The 16500-nt window shown below is 42.6% G+C and overlaps 1 protein-coding gene across 16 annotated transcripts in view; it reads right to left on the reverse strand.

Annotated features, from left to right (window-relative positions):
• Positions 1-16500, reverse strand: part of ST3GAL6 (ST3 beta-galactoside alpha-2,3-sialyltransferase 6) — a 69381-nt gene that overhangs the window by 29434 nt on the left and 23447 nt on the right. For 13 of the 16 annotated variants that reach the window (XR_012024239.1, XR_012024238.1, XM_072811701.1 and 10 more), the window contains 4 exons: positions 7206-7305; positions 4344-4421; positions 2109-2212; positions 986-1049 (listed from right to left, as the gene is read on the reverse strand). Coding sequence is in view for 14 of the 16 variants with exons in the window: in XM_072811701.1 (XP_072667802.1) it covers positions 986-1049; positions 2109-2212; positions 4344-4421; positions 7206-7294 (335 nt within the window). In the remaining 2 variants the exon portion in view is untranslated. Of the gene's footprint in view, positions 1-985; positions 1050-2108; positions 2213-4343; positions 4422-4788; positions 4825-7205; positions 7306-16500 lie in introns of those variants that run through there. The other 3 variants (XM_072811704.1, XM_072811703.1, XM_072811706.1) reach the window with 2 other exon arrangements.

The raw sequence follows: 16500 nt of genomic DNA on the forward strand, positions 1-16500 counted from the left end.
TGCTGTTGAAAGGTGATTAAAATTTGAAATTAAGTTTATGGCACAGTTTCAGATTATAACAAATAAGGACAAGCTTAAATGTGCAACATTTATGACATAATCCACACTTTGATAATATGGGCTCCCACAGAAAAAGGAGATACGTTCAGACAAAACCTAGCACTGTTCTGGAAACTATCTCCATGTTCACACCTCCGTCCGGTATCCTCACTTATGTATCTGCTAACAAGCACCTCTGTCCACTTGGGCAAGAGGAAAAATCCAGTCATTTCCCTTTGTAATGGAGGCCTGTACCGTCCCACTGGGCCACCTGCAGACCACCTGTACTGTCCCACTGGGCCACTGGTCAGATCCTAAAATGTAGCTTTAAAATGTGTGAAGAGAGTCTACCTCCATCCAAGTAAGTACACCTGCTAAGGAGTCTATCTTTAAGAGCAAGTTCATTCCCACAGGGCTCACATGACACCAGATTTTTCTACAAACTAAACTGCCTCTTGTAGTCAGAAAACATTATCTGAGCAAGCTGTTTGCCTCCCTCCTGTAAAATTCTGAATAAAAGGAAGAGAGTCGCTTCTGAAATCCAACACTCAAGTGAAACAAAAAGGATCCTCAGGAGCAGTTATAGGATACACAGGAAGGCAGAGGAAACAGCCCATGGAGGGGCCATGAGCTGGTTCACAGAGGCCAGGAATTAATTCTGCGGTAGCAACAACTTGGACACGATGAATGTGGCTTAAAATATCCTGACCTGGAACTAGCATGGCTCACCACACACTCCGTGCACACTTCTGAGACAATCAGTTAGGCAGCTCCTAAATTAGCTTTGTAGTGTTTATTGGATGTACCGTAGAAATACGTACTCGACGTTTTAGGTAGGCACAGATTCGAGAAACTTTCTTGAGTGAAGACGTTTTACATTGGGGCCCACATTGTGAACCACATTAGCTAAAACTAAAAGTAAACAAAAGCAAGGAAATCCACTCACTTGTCAAACTCATCAAAGAGATCACAACTCTGCAGTTTTGAAAGAGCGAGTCGAAAATATTCCGCTGGAAAACAAATGGAGTGGTATAAATAAAAGGATTCATGGCTTCTTGGGCACATAGTAAGCCATCTGTCCCCTTCCCTCCCCCAAGCCCATTTCAAACTGGTGCAGCTCCATGGATTTATTCTGTGGTGAAAATTAATGAGGCAACTGCAATCAGCCAGCACAGCTCAACAGGCACACTCAGAAGTGCTCTAAGGACACTTTCCAAAAACTCCAGGAAAAAAGAGAGAGAGAGAGAGAGATGCTTAATTTGAAAACAATCATAAGAAAGTAATCCCCAAGAGATCAACATCAGATATTTAAAAATACAGCCTTCAAACTGACATTCGTCTAGAAGCCAATATTTAGTAAGTTGAGGTGCAAATTATCAAATTCACTGCAATGTATTTTTGAGACACACACACCATACACATACACAAAACAAGGTCAGTTGAATATGCAAAATCTAATTCTGAAAACAAAGCGTGTCACCTCCTGGGCTCTGAGGGTCTCAAAAATAATCTACGCCATCAAGCTACATAGAGCCGGTTCGGTGGCCAAGAAGCAAAGAGGTGAACCATTTCGTCATTAGTAGATGGAGTAATTCTCTTTCAATTTAGCGAAAGTAAAATAGCCACCAGTTAGCAAAATAAGATACCCAGAGCTAGAACTTAAATGGATGACATAAAACAAAACCCAGAGGCCAAGAGGCAAAAAGGGATCCAGGGAGGACGTTAGCCCAACCCACAGGGTTATCCTGCTCATTCCACGCTGGAATAAAATAAGGCATCAGACGTTATTCAGTATCCTAATAATACTACGGCTACACTGAAGTAAAAAGCAGAAGTTTCTCAATAAAAACAACAAACCTACCATTTTATTTTTAAATTCTTTGCTGCCTCAAAAAGGAGTGGGGATTTCTATGTTAAAATTTAATGCCCTTCATCCCATCCCCACATCATTTCCTTTAGGGATCATTACGAAGCAGAAAGATGAAAAGGCCTTACAATCACATCAACATGTGGCTCACATCAAACACCACTCACATTTAAAGGGTCGCGTAAAGAATGGTATTACTGACCTGATGTTCTTATCCCATAGGGCAGATCAAACTTATCGCTACCATACAAGGAAGCAATCTTTTTAAAATCAGCTGCACACAGAAAAGGGTGAAACTGATGAAACCTGCAAGGAAAGGAAAAAGTGATTTTCCCAAATGCCTGCCCCCTCTGCGGCCCTTCTAAAATAACGGCTGATGACAACTGCAGTAGCATGCTCGCCTTGATTACAGTGACCATATGTGAAGGTGTGATTATTTTTTTAGTTTAAAAAAAAAAAAAATCACCTCCGATGATATTCAAACATCACACAGAATGGAATATGCAGTGGAACTACACAACCAGAACGGAAACACTTTCCAGGCTGTGGAACCAAAATTATGTCACAGCTTTAGGGGGAGGGTTTGGGGGTGGGGTGGAGAGGGAAGGGGGGGATCAAAATTTAAAAATCAAACCAACAGTAAGTGATAAAATGTTATCCACAAAGGGAAAACAAAAGCATGGATGCTAGGCCACTCCCAAATTTAAAACTACTGTAGGTACAAACTTATAAAAAGATGATAAAAGTTCAATGCACCAAGGATGCAACACTGCTCTGATTTATTAAAACCTGCTCAGAAAAAAAAAAAAAAAAAAAAAAAAAAAGTACAACAAAATAAAATAAAAACAACAATAGACTTGCTTGAGAACAAGGACGGTGGGCGTCCTGTCTGCTGCGTCCTGCGCAGCCCCCGGGCCCACTCAGGGGCCAGAGCCAGGAGGCTCCCAGAGGAGGGCAGGACGTGCTCTGCCTCTGCCCCCAACTTTTAGCAGCCAGCACAGAGTAAGCAGGCTTATGGTTAATAAATGATCGAAGGAAGTTCAACTCTGTAGGACTTCTTTACGGAACCAGTAGGACATAGAGGGGGGAAAAAAAAGTTTTTTTTAATTAAAGGAATAAGTCAAACTATCCCCACCCTTGGCCTCACTTTTCCAGTCCTATCAGCTCTGCCCTCTTTTAGCCTAAAAACTGCAGGTGCAGACGAGAGCGCCTCAGGGGGGCTCGGGGGCTGCATGACACAAAGGCAATATGTGCTATATGTTGGCAAACTGAATTTAAACACAAAAATGTAAGTTTTTAAAAAGGCAACGAAGAGCAGTGGAGTAGGGGTGACAGTGTGCCGCTCAGGAGCCGCTAACCTGGGAAAAGGGTGGAGTTAGACCTCACAGCATGTTCAGACTCAGGAAACGGGAGGATGAGCACTCCCTGCACCTGTGCCCCAGACTTAGTGGGGACAGTGATACCAGTCGGGGGGGGGGGGGGGCAGCCTTATTTAAATACCTGGGTTCCCAGGTAAAACATTATTTATCCCCAGTGTCTACTGGGTTCCAAAGTAAAACCTATTTCCTAACTACAGGTCATGGTAAAAAAAAAAAAAAAAAAAAAAAAGCCTAAAACCTAACTGGACACACACCCATGGGAAGGCCAGAGGCAGCCACGGCGCAGCTGTGATCAGATGCAGGAATGTCCGATGAAGCTGCAGTCTCCTAGAGAGTTGATGGTAAAGGAATGTGTAGCCTCACAAGGTTAGGAACCAGTAAGGAAAAGGGGCAGGGAGAGAATTAAGAGAATACACGGGTTTTTGATCCTTAATGGGCAAAGTGTTAAAAAGCCTGTCCCTGTTTTATATAATTAAATGTGACCAGACTGTCCTTTATTTCTATTTCTCTAGAAGCACGTTGACCAGCAACGTGTCAGAGTTGGGGGGACAGAGGGAAAGAGTATTGGTGGATATTGTGCAACTCCTGACAACCCCATAACGATCATGCTCTACATTCCCAGGACCTCACTGAAATCCAGTCCCTCAAAGTCAGGAAAAACTTCTCGTCACAGAAGTTTAACCTAAAGGCAAAGGAGAACAGCCCCAGAACATGAAGGGTGGGAAATCACATGGGAACAACCAAGGGGGAAATACAACCCTGAGAAACAGTTCACTGGGGTCTATAATCCGACACAAACAGGCCTCTCTAATCTCACCTGGGAGAGGAGCACTGGGCTGACTGAGCTCTTCAAGGCCTTTGCTGCAAATAGATGCAGATCTGACTAAAAGCACAAAAAGGAGACAGGATATTCAAGCTCTTCCCTAAACACAAGAGTGTTGACTTTCTACTGCTAGGATTTACACTGGGGGGGGGGGGGGGGGGAGGAGGAGTGTGAAAAATGATCACAAACGCATTTTGAACATTTTGTGGGTCACAAGTTCTTTTGTTAGTTTTACCTCAGGAGAGAGGCAAAAGCTGGCTTCGCTAAACAAGGCTGGATCTTATTTCTCCGCTTCATTTCCACAGGTGGCACCCTAGGAGACAAAAGTAGGCTCGGTCAGAAACGAGAACCCAGCAGCCCGCCCCCAGGAAAGCCAATGCCCTGGGAGTCCGCTCGGTGCCCGCGCCGGGAGGACGCCTTCTCCCAGAAGCCCCCAAGAGGACAGTCCCTTGCATATGTCTGAGGACCCCAGACACAAGGCACGAGACTGAGAAAGGCCGAGGTGACAAGCCACCCGGAAATAATTCAGTGAGCAGGGAACAAAGGGCCTTCGAGAAGGCCTAGGATTACCACGTTGTGGACGCCACAAGGAGGCTGACTTTGCAGAAGTGCCCCCACCCAGAGCCTGAGCAGCCGGTCCTCCGGCCCCATCTGGGGACACCTGCCACAGAGACACAGACCTGCAGCTCCCCAGACAAGCCTTGTCATCTGGACGCCACAAATCCCACTATTCAGAGTCCTATGGGACTCTCCTCTGTTCCTGGCACAGGTTAGGCCCTTCTGGGTCGCCTGAATGGAGCGCTTGTCTCCACAACTTAAAAGGGTATTGTGAAACAAGACAGAGCATGACAACACAAATAAGCGAAGGGGACAGGGTGGCGGGATCCAGATTCAGCCAGCCTCAACACTGCTTAACAGAAGAACGTATTAACGACCAATTACAGGAACAACTAATCTTAAACAACTAACCAATGTTCTTCTACAATCATGGGACTCCAACTCAAAGAACAGGCCTCAATTTTCAATTTTTTTTTTTTTTTGTTGTTGTTGTTAAAAAAAAATCCCCGCAGTTGGAACTGCTAGGTTTCTAAATGACAAAGCTAGTTTAAAGTCCTTACCAGAGAAACATCTTTTGTGAATACCCCAAGTGGCAAGAATCCCTCGACCTATATGTAAGGGAGGTACATAAATATGGGGACCAGCACATTAGACCATAAACACCAAGTTATATTCAGAGGATAAGATGAAGTATAATAAATAAAAATTTGAAAATTAAAAAAAAAAATTTAAAAAAATGAAGACATTATTTGGTTTCTAAAGTTTTAAAACAGAAAAACTTTTAGGATATTGTGAACACAAGCTCTGAAGTGGCTTAAAAAAGTTATCGGTCTTAAATAATTCTTATCTATTTATTTGAGAGAGGGAGAGAGAGCACCGGCAGGGAGTCTGACACAGGGCTCGATCCCAGGACCCCGGGATCATGACCTGAGCCAAAGGCAGACGCCTAACCAACCGAGGCACCCAGACACCCCCAGTCTTAAATAATTCTTAAGGAATCAACTTCACAGCACAAACCCACCCAGGGTAACGTCCTACAGGACTTTACATGACTGGAGTGATGTGTTAGCTTTCGAGTGTCATAAACACTCCTCAAACTCTGATAACAAAAGACTACACGAAATTCAGATTCTTTACATTGTCTTCCTTATCATTTCCCCAGTGACACACAATAGGATTTGTAGAGAAGTCGCTATCTAGTATCTAGTAACCTCTTTGCTTTCTCTCCTGTCGTCTTCCATTACTAAGTGTGGTACAGAGATAGCATGTGGCAAAGATGGAAGGAGAGATCCCCATGGTATAACCCTCACAGGGTGTGTAATAAAACTCCTCAGTCCTCTAGCTCGGTATTTAAGTCCAAAGCCTAGAAACTTAGGCCCAAACCTACCCACCTGGCATTGGGTTTTTTCCAGTGACCATTTGCCTAACTTCCTTCCATGAAGAACATTACAATAATTTTTCAAACAACCAGTGGTGAAATAAATTCAGAAGCATCATTTTTTTTTTATCTAGTAGGGGGAAAAAAAACAAACAAACAAACAAAAAAACCAGAAACGTGATCTAGGATCTCCTATTAAAAAGCTGGCAAAGAGCACTCATAGTTTAAGACAGGAAATTACATTGTGATTTAGTTTGATATCATATACTACCATCCACTCAGGATTTAAAGGTCATCAAGACTATTCCTAGTCAAAGAGCTGATAAGAGGGAAAAGGATAAAAAGCTTGTAAGTTTTCTCTGCCATAAAACTACCTGCGCCTCTTCAAAGTCTTATGTGACGTTTCCAGTCAATGTGGTTTCATAGAGTATGTTCATCATTCACCAAATATTTTTAAACGAAGAAAACCATACGTAGTGTTTATATTTTAGTCAACAATCTCTTATCCAAGCATCTTAGGCACAGTAGTCAAGGACCCCTGAGCCCAAGAATTAGTCCATCAATTCACGACGATGAAATATTATATAAAGAAAAATGTCATGTCTCAAAGACAACATCACTGCTCCACTGAAAAGCCAATAAAAAGAAGGTGCTGTTTTATCAGTTTTTAAACCGTTAGAGCATGACATGTAAGCTACTATAATGGTAAAACCCCAATTTATAATGGAAAGCAAGAAAAAGGCTCAAAATGTTAAAGACTTGGGGGAAATATATATAGATTTATAAATATATAAAATATATTTATAAATATAAAAAATATATTAAAAATATATTTATAAATCTATATATATTTCCCCCCATATATATTATTTCCCCCCAGTATCATCTTTGGGTCTGTGTGAAAGACTAGTTTGGGAATTATTTTTAAAGAGCAAGAATGATGAGGCACCTGAGTCAGTCAGTTAAATGTCTGACTCTTAGTTTCGGCTTAGGTCATGATCTCAGGGTGGTGAGACCAAGCCCTGCATCAGGCTCTATGCACAGCACAGCATCTGCCTGAGATTCTCTCCTTCACCCCCCTGTCCCTCCTCCCATCGTTCTCTCTCAAATAAATAAATTCTTTAGAATAAAACAAAAATAAAGAGCAACCATGAAACTTACCAATAGATGTTTGTTCCCCACAATATACAATGCAGCACATAATAGAGAAAGACAGCACTCAGGAATATGGCCACTAGGTACCCTCTCATGGCTGGCCCACCTGAAACACAGGAACGAAGTCCCAAGAAAAGGCAATAGTTTGTTATGTAGATGGGTTCACACAAAGGCTCAAATACAAGATTAGTGAATCAACAGAGAAAGGGAAACCGAGGCCTACATGATGTGCGCCTATTGTTTTTGGAAATACCTACTAAATTTGTAGGAAAAAAAAAAAGTATTTTTTTTTCTCTCTCAAGTGGTAAGTCAATCCAACGTGACATGTAGACCAGTAAACGGCACCATTGTTTCAAAGCTGGTGGCGTCCATCCTACTTTCTTACATTAGAGAAGGAAAGAATTCACGCAGAACAAAAGTTTGCACATCTGCTCCATATCCAAAACTTTCTTCAGAGACACTAATATCTATTTTCACTCTCTCAGTAGACAGTGAATACATGCCCTAAGATGTAAGCAAACATTGCATTTCTTCGGTGCTCAAAATGATTTTCAAATGCTCTACATTGTAATTTTTACAAGTCCTTTTTGTAACTTTTAAAAACTGAGGAGCGCCCCGGCCCACAGGGCTCTGTTGGTTAAGTGTCTGACTCTTGATTTTGGCTCAGGTGGTGATCTCCGGGTTGTGAGATCAAGTTGGGCTCCACACTGGGTGTGCAGCCTGCTTAGGATTCTCTCTTCTTCTCCAAACACACACACACACACACACACACACACACTTTATAAAAACAGGAAAAAAGCTACTAAAAAGTACTTCCCACATCTTCAATTTTTATATACTTTTAGGTTGTATCCATTTGATTTTTCAGTATCACAGCACAGGTAAATTTATCTAATTTCTTACTTACTTGGGCACTACATAGACCGCATAGTCCATTATACAATTTTAGATAGAAACCTGGACACAACTCCCTTTTGAATACAAATTTAAAAACCCTTTATAGAATGTATATGTACATATATACACACACACACACACACATATATATATAAAAAAAAACCCTCACCATATTTAGCTCTCACTTTTGCTTCCGAGAAAGTTCTCACTTCCCCATGCAATTAAATGCAAAAGGACAAATTTAATATATGGTTCCTTTTTGTTTGTTTTAGGTTCTTACTTATTTATCCATGAGAGACAAGAGACAGGCAGAGACATAGGCAGAGGGAGAGGCAGGCTCCCTGCAGGGAACCCGATGTGGGACTTGATCCCCAGACCCAGGATCACACCCTGAGCCCAAGGCACATGCTCAACTGCTGAGCCACCCAGGTGTCCCTAATATATGGTTCTTATCATAGATTTCAATGCTGGTGCTTTTAAACAAGTATACTACAACTCTTTACCTCTTACGAAGTTTCTGCTTCATCTAGACAATTGCTCGTACCACTCCTCCCACTCCTATTTGTATCTATTAACCTCAATCGGGGCAATGCAGTGTAGACACTGCGAGTCTGGGTAGATACATTTCCACATGATACGATGCTGTGTCCCTTGTGACAGTAAAGTAAGTGCACGTGGAACTCTTAATATAAAACACTCCTTTGCCTTCATAAGCCAAAGATAACAAGTATAACTTAAGCTTTCTTTGATCACGTGGCATCATCTTAACAAATGTCAGAATTGTGCTGGGCTCCTCTGGAGCCAGCGACGGTGTGGGGACTGTCTGCTAGGCAGTCTTTATCCAGCAGGGATTGGTTTTCCCCTCCCTTGCTTTCAGCTGTGGCTTCTCAGGGCTAGACCGGTAGGCAGCACCCCTACGTGCCATTATTATAAGGGAGTTAGAAATGCCTGTGTAAAGAGAAAGCAAATAGATGAGTTAAATGAGCTAAACTGTACACATACTTCTAACTCAGGATACATAATGCTCATGAAAAGTCAACACTGCTTGGCAATCAGATGACATGAATCATGGCCTAACTTCACGTAACTCCTGGCTTGGGGGGCGGGGGGTGCTTAGGTTAAACAGTTTACCTCGTCCAGCCCCAAGTAAACTCACGTGTTTACAAGGGAGAGCACACAGCCTACCTCTTCGAGCTATGAGGTAAATTACCCCCAAAGGATGGGCATCTGACACAACCTAGGACACAAAACATGCGCTAAGTTTGTGTATTTTACTGTTGTTGGTTCCCTAAAACTGAAGTCAGCTGTGCTCTTTGCCTAAGTAGCAGTATGCATGGGTTTTGAGAACACCCAAGTGAGCCTTGGCTTGTCCTGACACAGCCTTACACGGTGTTCTCACTAGCCTGGCAGGAAGCCCCAAGGCCTCTGACACCAAAGGGAGGAAAGCATGTGAAAAATATCTAGGTCTGCTGCTCCCATCTCCTCAGGCCTGTGCATCTCTTTCCACTCTGTTTGGTCTTCCTCATCCATTTGTAACGTATGCTATCTTGACATGTTGTGGTTTAAAAAAAAAAAAAATGCCTTAAGTTATTTATGGTTTTAAAAAGCCAGAAATAAGCTGTAGGATTATCAGTAGGTTAAAAAAAAAAAAAAAAAGAAAAGAAGAAAAAAAGAAGAGGAGAAGAGAGAGGAGAAGAGAGAGGAGAGGAGAAGAGAGAGGAGAGGAGAAGAGAGAGGAGAGGAGAAGAGAGAGGAGAGGAGAAGAGAGAGGAGAGGAGAAGAGAGAGGAGAGGAGAAGAGAGAGGAGAGGAGAAGAGAGAGGAGAGGAGAAGAGAGAGGAGAGGAGAAGAGAGAGGAGAGGAGAAGAGAGAGGAGAGGAGAAGAGAGAGGAGAGGAGAAGAGAGAGGAGAGGAGAAGAGAGAGGAGAAGAGAGAGGAGAAGAGAGAGGAGAAGAGAGAGGAGAAGAGAGAGGAGAAGAGAGAGGAGAAGAGAGAGGAGAAGAGAGAGGAGAAGAGAGAGGAGAAGAGAGAGGAGAAGAGAGAGGAGAAGAGAGAGGAGAAGAGAGAGGAGAAGAGAGAGGAGAAGAGAGAGGAGAAGAGAGAGGAGAAGAGAGAGGAGAAGAGAGAGGAGAAGAGAGAGGAGAAGAGAGAGGAGAAGAGAGAGGAGAAGAGAGAGGAGAAGAGAGAGGAGAAGAGAGAGGAGAAGAGAGAGGAGAAGAGAGAGGAGAAGAGAGAGGAGAAGAGAGAGGAGAAGAGAGAGGAGAAGAGAGAGGAGAAGAGAGAGGAGAAGAGAGAGGAGAAGAGAGAGGAGAAGAGAGAGGAGAAGAGAGAGGAGAAGAGAGAGGAGAAGAGAGAGGAGAAGAGAGAGGAGAAGAGAGAGGAGAAGAGAGAGGAGAAGAGAGAGGAGAAGAGAGAGGAGAAGAGAGAGGAGAAGAGAGAGGAGAAGAGAGAGGAGAAGAGAGAGGAGAAGAGAGAGGAGAAGAGAGAGGAGAAGAGAGAGGAGAAGAGAGAGGAGAAGAGAGAGGAGAAGAGAGAGGAGAAGAGAGAGGAGAAGAGAGAGGAGAAGAGAGAGGAGAAGAGAGAGGAGAAGACAGAAGAAGACAGAAGAGAGAAAAGAATGGTTCTAGGTTTCTTGAAAACTTGGTAAAACCCAAGTGATGGGGGAGAATTAAGGTTTGGATTGTCAATAAAAGTCTAAGACATCGAGGCGTTTGGGATGTTAGATGCATCTGTGAAGTGGCTAATTGAAGAATCAAAGAGAAGTTAGCCAGCCCAGAGCCTGGCCCTTATATTTGTTCAACAAATGTAGCTTTCCTTCCTTTCCTTGTATAGAGTTGAGAAAAGTCAAGGAAGTGGGTGCCCAGCTGGGTGCTGAAAGACAACTTGTCGTACGCGTAGGCTGAGATCATATTAAATGCTGACCAAAGGCCATGAGCAAAGCTTCATGATGACAAGATACAGGCCTATCGGTGCTCAGAGAAACTGATGTGGACTTGGCTTGTCTCATCCCTTTGACTGATGTGACCTTAGCAAAGTTCTTCCCCGCCCCACATGCGGTTATTACCCGAACACAAATATAGGATACATATTAAAGACTCCAAAGAACACAATGGGATTATTTATAGATCCTGCGACTCCCTTGAAAATACACTGTAAGTAACCCTTTTTTGTTATATATGTTGATGGTCACAGGCATCAGGGGTATTTGGTAACTCAGTTCTGGAATCCACCCGTTTGTACCTGAAATAGTTTTAGAAGTTACTTATGACTGTCCTGGAAGGTATCTTACCATGAGCCAATGTAGTCACAAAACAATCTGTTTAAGTGCTCAAATAGTCAAGGCTCCACCTAGAATAACATCATTTATGCAAACACTCAACATGGATGCCACTTACGAGTACCAGTAATCCTTAAAAAATCTATTCTACAAGGAAGATAAAACAGTATATGAAGGTCTAGAGAAACAACTCCATATTTACAATTTGGTCTGCTCATCTGTCCTCCAGAACGAACTCTTTGGGAAACCTGCATATTATTTTGCAAAGCACAGAAGTAGAAGTAACCGAGATTTTGTGGTTTTTCATTCACAAATATGTGTTTCAGCTGAAAAGTCAGAAGTGTGAGGCATTCTTTTCCTTTAAAAAAAAATAAAGCAACTCTTGAAGAGCCATTGCATACACCAGCTGAGAAAAAATTAGGAAGCTTATCAACTCTCTTGTATTTCACGGGCAATACAAAGCACATCCAAGTTGCAAAGTAGACTTGGCCAGTCAGGATATCCTTGTGATAAACATGTATAGTTCCCTCTGCTTGGTTGTAGGAAAAAAAATTCCACTAATAAACAAATTCTCTAATTATAATTCCATAAATGGAATGACCATTTTGCTTTGAACGGAAGATTTCAAAAGAAACCCAGAATTTAACCCAGAATGCCTGCTTTAAGGAAAAAAAAAAAAAAAAGCAAGCCTTCAGTAGAGCTTCAATCATCAAAAGAAGTTTCAAGATCTCGACATTAAACCTGACAGACCCAGCTTCCTGTTGGATCAGCAGAAATCAAATCCTTATTTCATCTCAAATTATAATAGACTGACATATGAATAATCTCCATACATCAAAGGGAGCTCAATCTTGGCAACGCCTTTCCCTCCTCTTTAATAAAAAGCAGGTCTCATTTGCGTGGAGTTTTAAGGTTCACAAAGTGCTTCTAAGTCCCTCACTTCATTTAAGGCTCAAACCGGGCTTGATAAATGGCAGGTAGGTACCATCTTCCTGATGAAGGAGGAGGAAACTCAAAGTCTGAGGTTGAGCTGCCCTGGGTCACACAGTTTGGGAGACAGAAATAGACTTAAGGTCTGACCATTTCTTCCTCACAGTTCTATTCCTGGTGTCATCCTGTTTCTCAAGACAAAAGGCATGAGGGGAACCCAAAAGAGAGTTCTAGCCTATAACTTCCTGTCAGTGCTCCCAAGTGGTGGCTGGAGTTCCCAGAGGGGGAATTCAGATATCCGCAGAAGGGAAATGGCTCTAGGGCAGCATGCCCCCCAAGGGATGTGGCAGTCCAAGGGTCAACACCAGATGGGAGCTTGCTAACGAGAACATTCCTGAGCCCTAACCTGATCCGAATCTCTGGAGCTCAGGAATGTACATGGAAACAAGTGCCCTCCAATAGAATTCTCGTGCATACCAGAGTTTGAGAACCACTGCCCTGCTCTACTCCAGGGAATGATGGAGGAAAGAAAAAAAAATCTTGGGTTTCCTGAAATCCAGGGACCATGACACAGAGGTTACAGGAGTTATCCTGACAAGGCTAGGAGCTCCCTAGGGGAGTGTGGAGCATTTCTAATACCCGGCACACAGGAGAGGTTAAGCAGATAGCCGTTGAATGTAGTTACACATCCACTAACTAGATGCCTTTTTTTTTTGGGGGGGGGGGGGGCAGAAATGTCTAGCACATGGCAAATGCCCAGTGGATAATGGCTGATTAGAATCATTGAGACAGGTGCATTCAGCACATGCTCATTACGTGCCAAGGCAGATGATAAAGGCTTCTGGTGCTCTAGCTCATGTAACCCTCACAATCGCCCCATGGAGTGGTAAACGTACAACCCCACGCTGTGGACCAGTAACCTTCCTGAGCTGCTAATGAACAGAACCAGCCCGCCAACCCTCATCGATCAGACCAGAGCCCACGCCTTATACCGCCTCTCTCCTGAGGTCAGCTTCCGTAAACGGGTACAGGCCCATCTTTTTGATACCAGACTAAACACTAAAAAACATTTCTCTAATTCATTTTTCCTACCAGCTCCTTAAACAGCATAGATCCTAGGGATTAAGGGAATCAAGAAGTAGGTCACAGTCACAAACTGGGATGAAGCAAAACCCTATTACTTGTTCCTCCCAACTCATTCTGCTGGATTTCAGGAAATCCATTATTTTTTTTTTCCCCTCCATGGTTCTGTTGAGTGTCTTAGAGCAGCAATTCTCAAACAGGAGAAGCAAATAGGAGGGTGCTTGTTTCAACACACATTCCTGAGCCTCAGGGCAAGCTTGATGGCATTACTTAAAAGGACAAACAAACCAAACCTATGAAATGACCCTTGAGAATGGTCAGATCTCTATTTTTGGACTCTCCTAATACCTTCTCAAACCAAAGGGAGTTCATTTTGCCAACCACCAGCTAGAACAAAGCATGTTCAACAGCAGTTATGAATTATTCTATTCACCAAGCACAAAAACCCTGTGGGTATCTCGACATCATACAACATGAAGGAGTGAACTCTCTTTGTGTTTCCTCTTCCAGATGCTGGGGACACAGACCCAGCCTACCTGGCCTCTCTGTGACATTTCCTCTACACCCAATGCCCCTCTTGTCCATAGACTCAGGCCCACCCAGGCTCTGGGATGGATCCTGGCCCAAGGAAAGGGAGCCTGAGGAGCCCTGGAGCTCAACCGTTTGGTCAGGTTCTGGTTGATTGCACGCTGACCTTGGCCAGCTCTTTCACCTGCCCTGAATTCTGTTGCTGGCTCACTGGATAGGACACCCTTGTTTTCCAAAGTCTGCATTCTTCGCTCTCCCAGCCACCCCAGCAGCTCTGCAGTCAAACTTACAATTTTTTAGTAGCTCAGAAACCACGTCTCATCCAACCTGTTCCCCAGGCTCTGTGCCACTCCAGTGACTGACAGTGACAGCCCTTCCACCGCTTGGTCTCATCTCACACTTCACACACTGCTGCTCAACAGCCTGACCCAACAACCCGCATCCTTGTGCACATTAGAAAAGAACATCCCCTCTGGCTCTCCCCAGCCATGTGGGCCCGATCATAGGCGGTGTTCCCTGTTCCAGGCTCACCCCCACTGCCTTACCAGGTAGCCCCGCTGACAGCCTACATCCCATCAGCCCTCAGAGAGTCCCTTCCCCATTCAGGCCTCCACCAGTCCTCAGCTCACAAGGACACACACAAGACTGTGTGAACTTGGCCAACAGATCATACATCCTGTCTGCCTTCCTTTTTGTATTATTGCTCTGTTTAGGACTCTTCTCTGTGATCACGTGCCCATGGGAGCATCAGCTCTGGTTCTGGCTATGTATTAATGTCCAGATTTTTTGGTTCAGCCCCATAGGGTCCCTAAGCCTCCTAGGCCTAACCATCTCCATATAACCCAAGCTTCAACAGAGACACACAGGACCCCTGTGGCCTATGTAAAGGGCTCTGTGCTCTTTCACTCATTTGCCACCTCTTTTTAAACTATGGTCCTTATGACTAATTGGATGATCCAAAAATGTCTGGTAGCCTCCACAGTTTGGTGATGATCATGTAAATGACAGCACAATATATGAAGAACTAACTGTCCAACAGTACCCTAGGCCCTTTCCACACATGATGAAAGCAAGTATATTATCATCCCTGTTAGAGATGCTTAGTCACCAGAGCAGTGGCAAGAATTCAAACTCAGATCTGAGTTTAACTGTACATTATAGAAAACTTTTAAATTGTACATATGGGAAACTATCACTTTTTTTTAACTATTACATCATGAACTCTACATTCACTTAGTACCTTTTTTAAAGGTAAAACAAGGGAATGATACACATTAAATTGCATGCATTTATTAAAATACACTTAGAAACATAATATGAAAACATGCTCACTTTATAATTTAAAAAGTTAAATCTTAAGGACTCAGTCTGATGAGATTTCTACTAGAAGAAAAATTCTCGCTAGGCCATAATTAAAGAAAAAAAGAGTAGCACATACAAAATTAATATGCCTGAAATTATGTCTGAAATGTTGAGTTACTATTTGATACAAATTTAAGAGAAAAAAATCTGACATTACTGAGTAAATAGAAAATGTGATTTACGCACCATCCCTCCTCTGTCTGGTTTCAACAAATTGGACCAACAGTATACATTCTGTCTAGATTCAACAAATTGGACCAATTCTATACTTTCTTGCTGATTTCTAAATAGTTTTTTTTTCTGTCTGCACGGCAAAAGGAGAACACGTATAATTAACTTTCTTTCTCTCTTCTCCCAATTCTTTGGCTAATGCAAGAACAGGCAGCTAGTTCTACACACACACACACACACACACACACACACACACTTCTTTCAGTCTTTCAAGAAAGCCAGTGCTTTTGCCAGATTTCATCCCAAGCATATGTAGACAGATCTTTTTACTTAATTAAAGCTAAGCTTCCACTGCCAAAGCAGAGGACCAAATCCTCTGCTGAAAATTGGGTGTGCTTACTGCAAAGAATATAAGAAGGATAGAAGTAACTTTTCAGAATTTTGCTTTTTAAAAGCACAGTGGGACACACTAAAAAAAAAAAAAATCATTCAGCTAATAGCATACTATTCTGCATGCTAAAAATAAATGAACTGAAGTTCCTGTTTTCAGGATCTCTCCCTTCAGACTCAGCTACATCGAAAATACACAAAGAAGCGTTTAAGCTTATGTTCCTACTGTTTATTCATATTTTCTCCTAGAGACCCATTTCTTTTCCTGGAGTGGAAATTTTCTCTATTTTCTTATATTAAACCCCACTGATAAGATAACCTCCAAGGAATATTAGATGTTAACAGGCTAACAGGATGACTGTGGTTGATTTTTTAAATTAACTTTATTGAGATATCATTTTTCTATAATAAGATTCACTTTCAGGCATACCATTTGATGAGTTTTGACAAACGTATACAGTCCTGTAACAATTCTCAAGATCATACTGAACATTTCCATGATCCCCACCCCCATGTTGCCATGTTCCTCTTTATGGCCAAATCCCTTTCCCACAATTCCTAGCCCAATCTATCTCTATCCTTTTGGGTTTTTTTTTTTTTTTTTCTAAAAGTTCACCTAAATAAAAGCATATGGGAAGTATCTAATTTCTAGCTTATTTCAATT

Source organism: Canis lupus, chromosome 35 (assembly GCF_048164855.1).
Source record: "Canis lupus baileyi chromosome 35, mCanLup2.hap1, whole genome shotgun sequence".
In the NCBI taxonomy this organism is placed as follows: domain Eukaryota; kingdom Metazoa; phylum Chordata; class Mammalia; order Carnivora; family Canidae; genus Canis; species Canis lupus.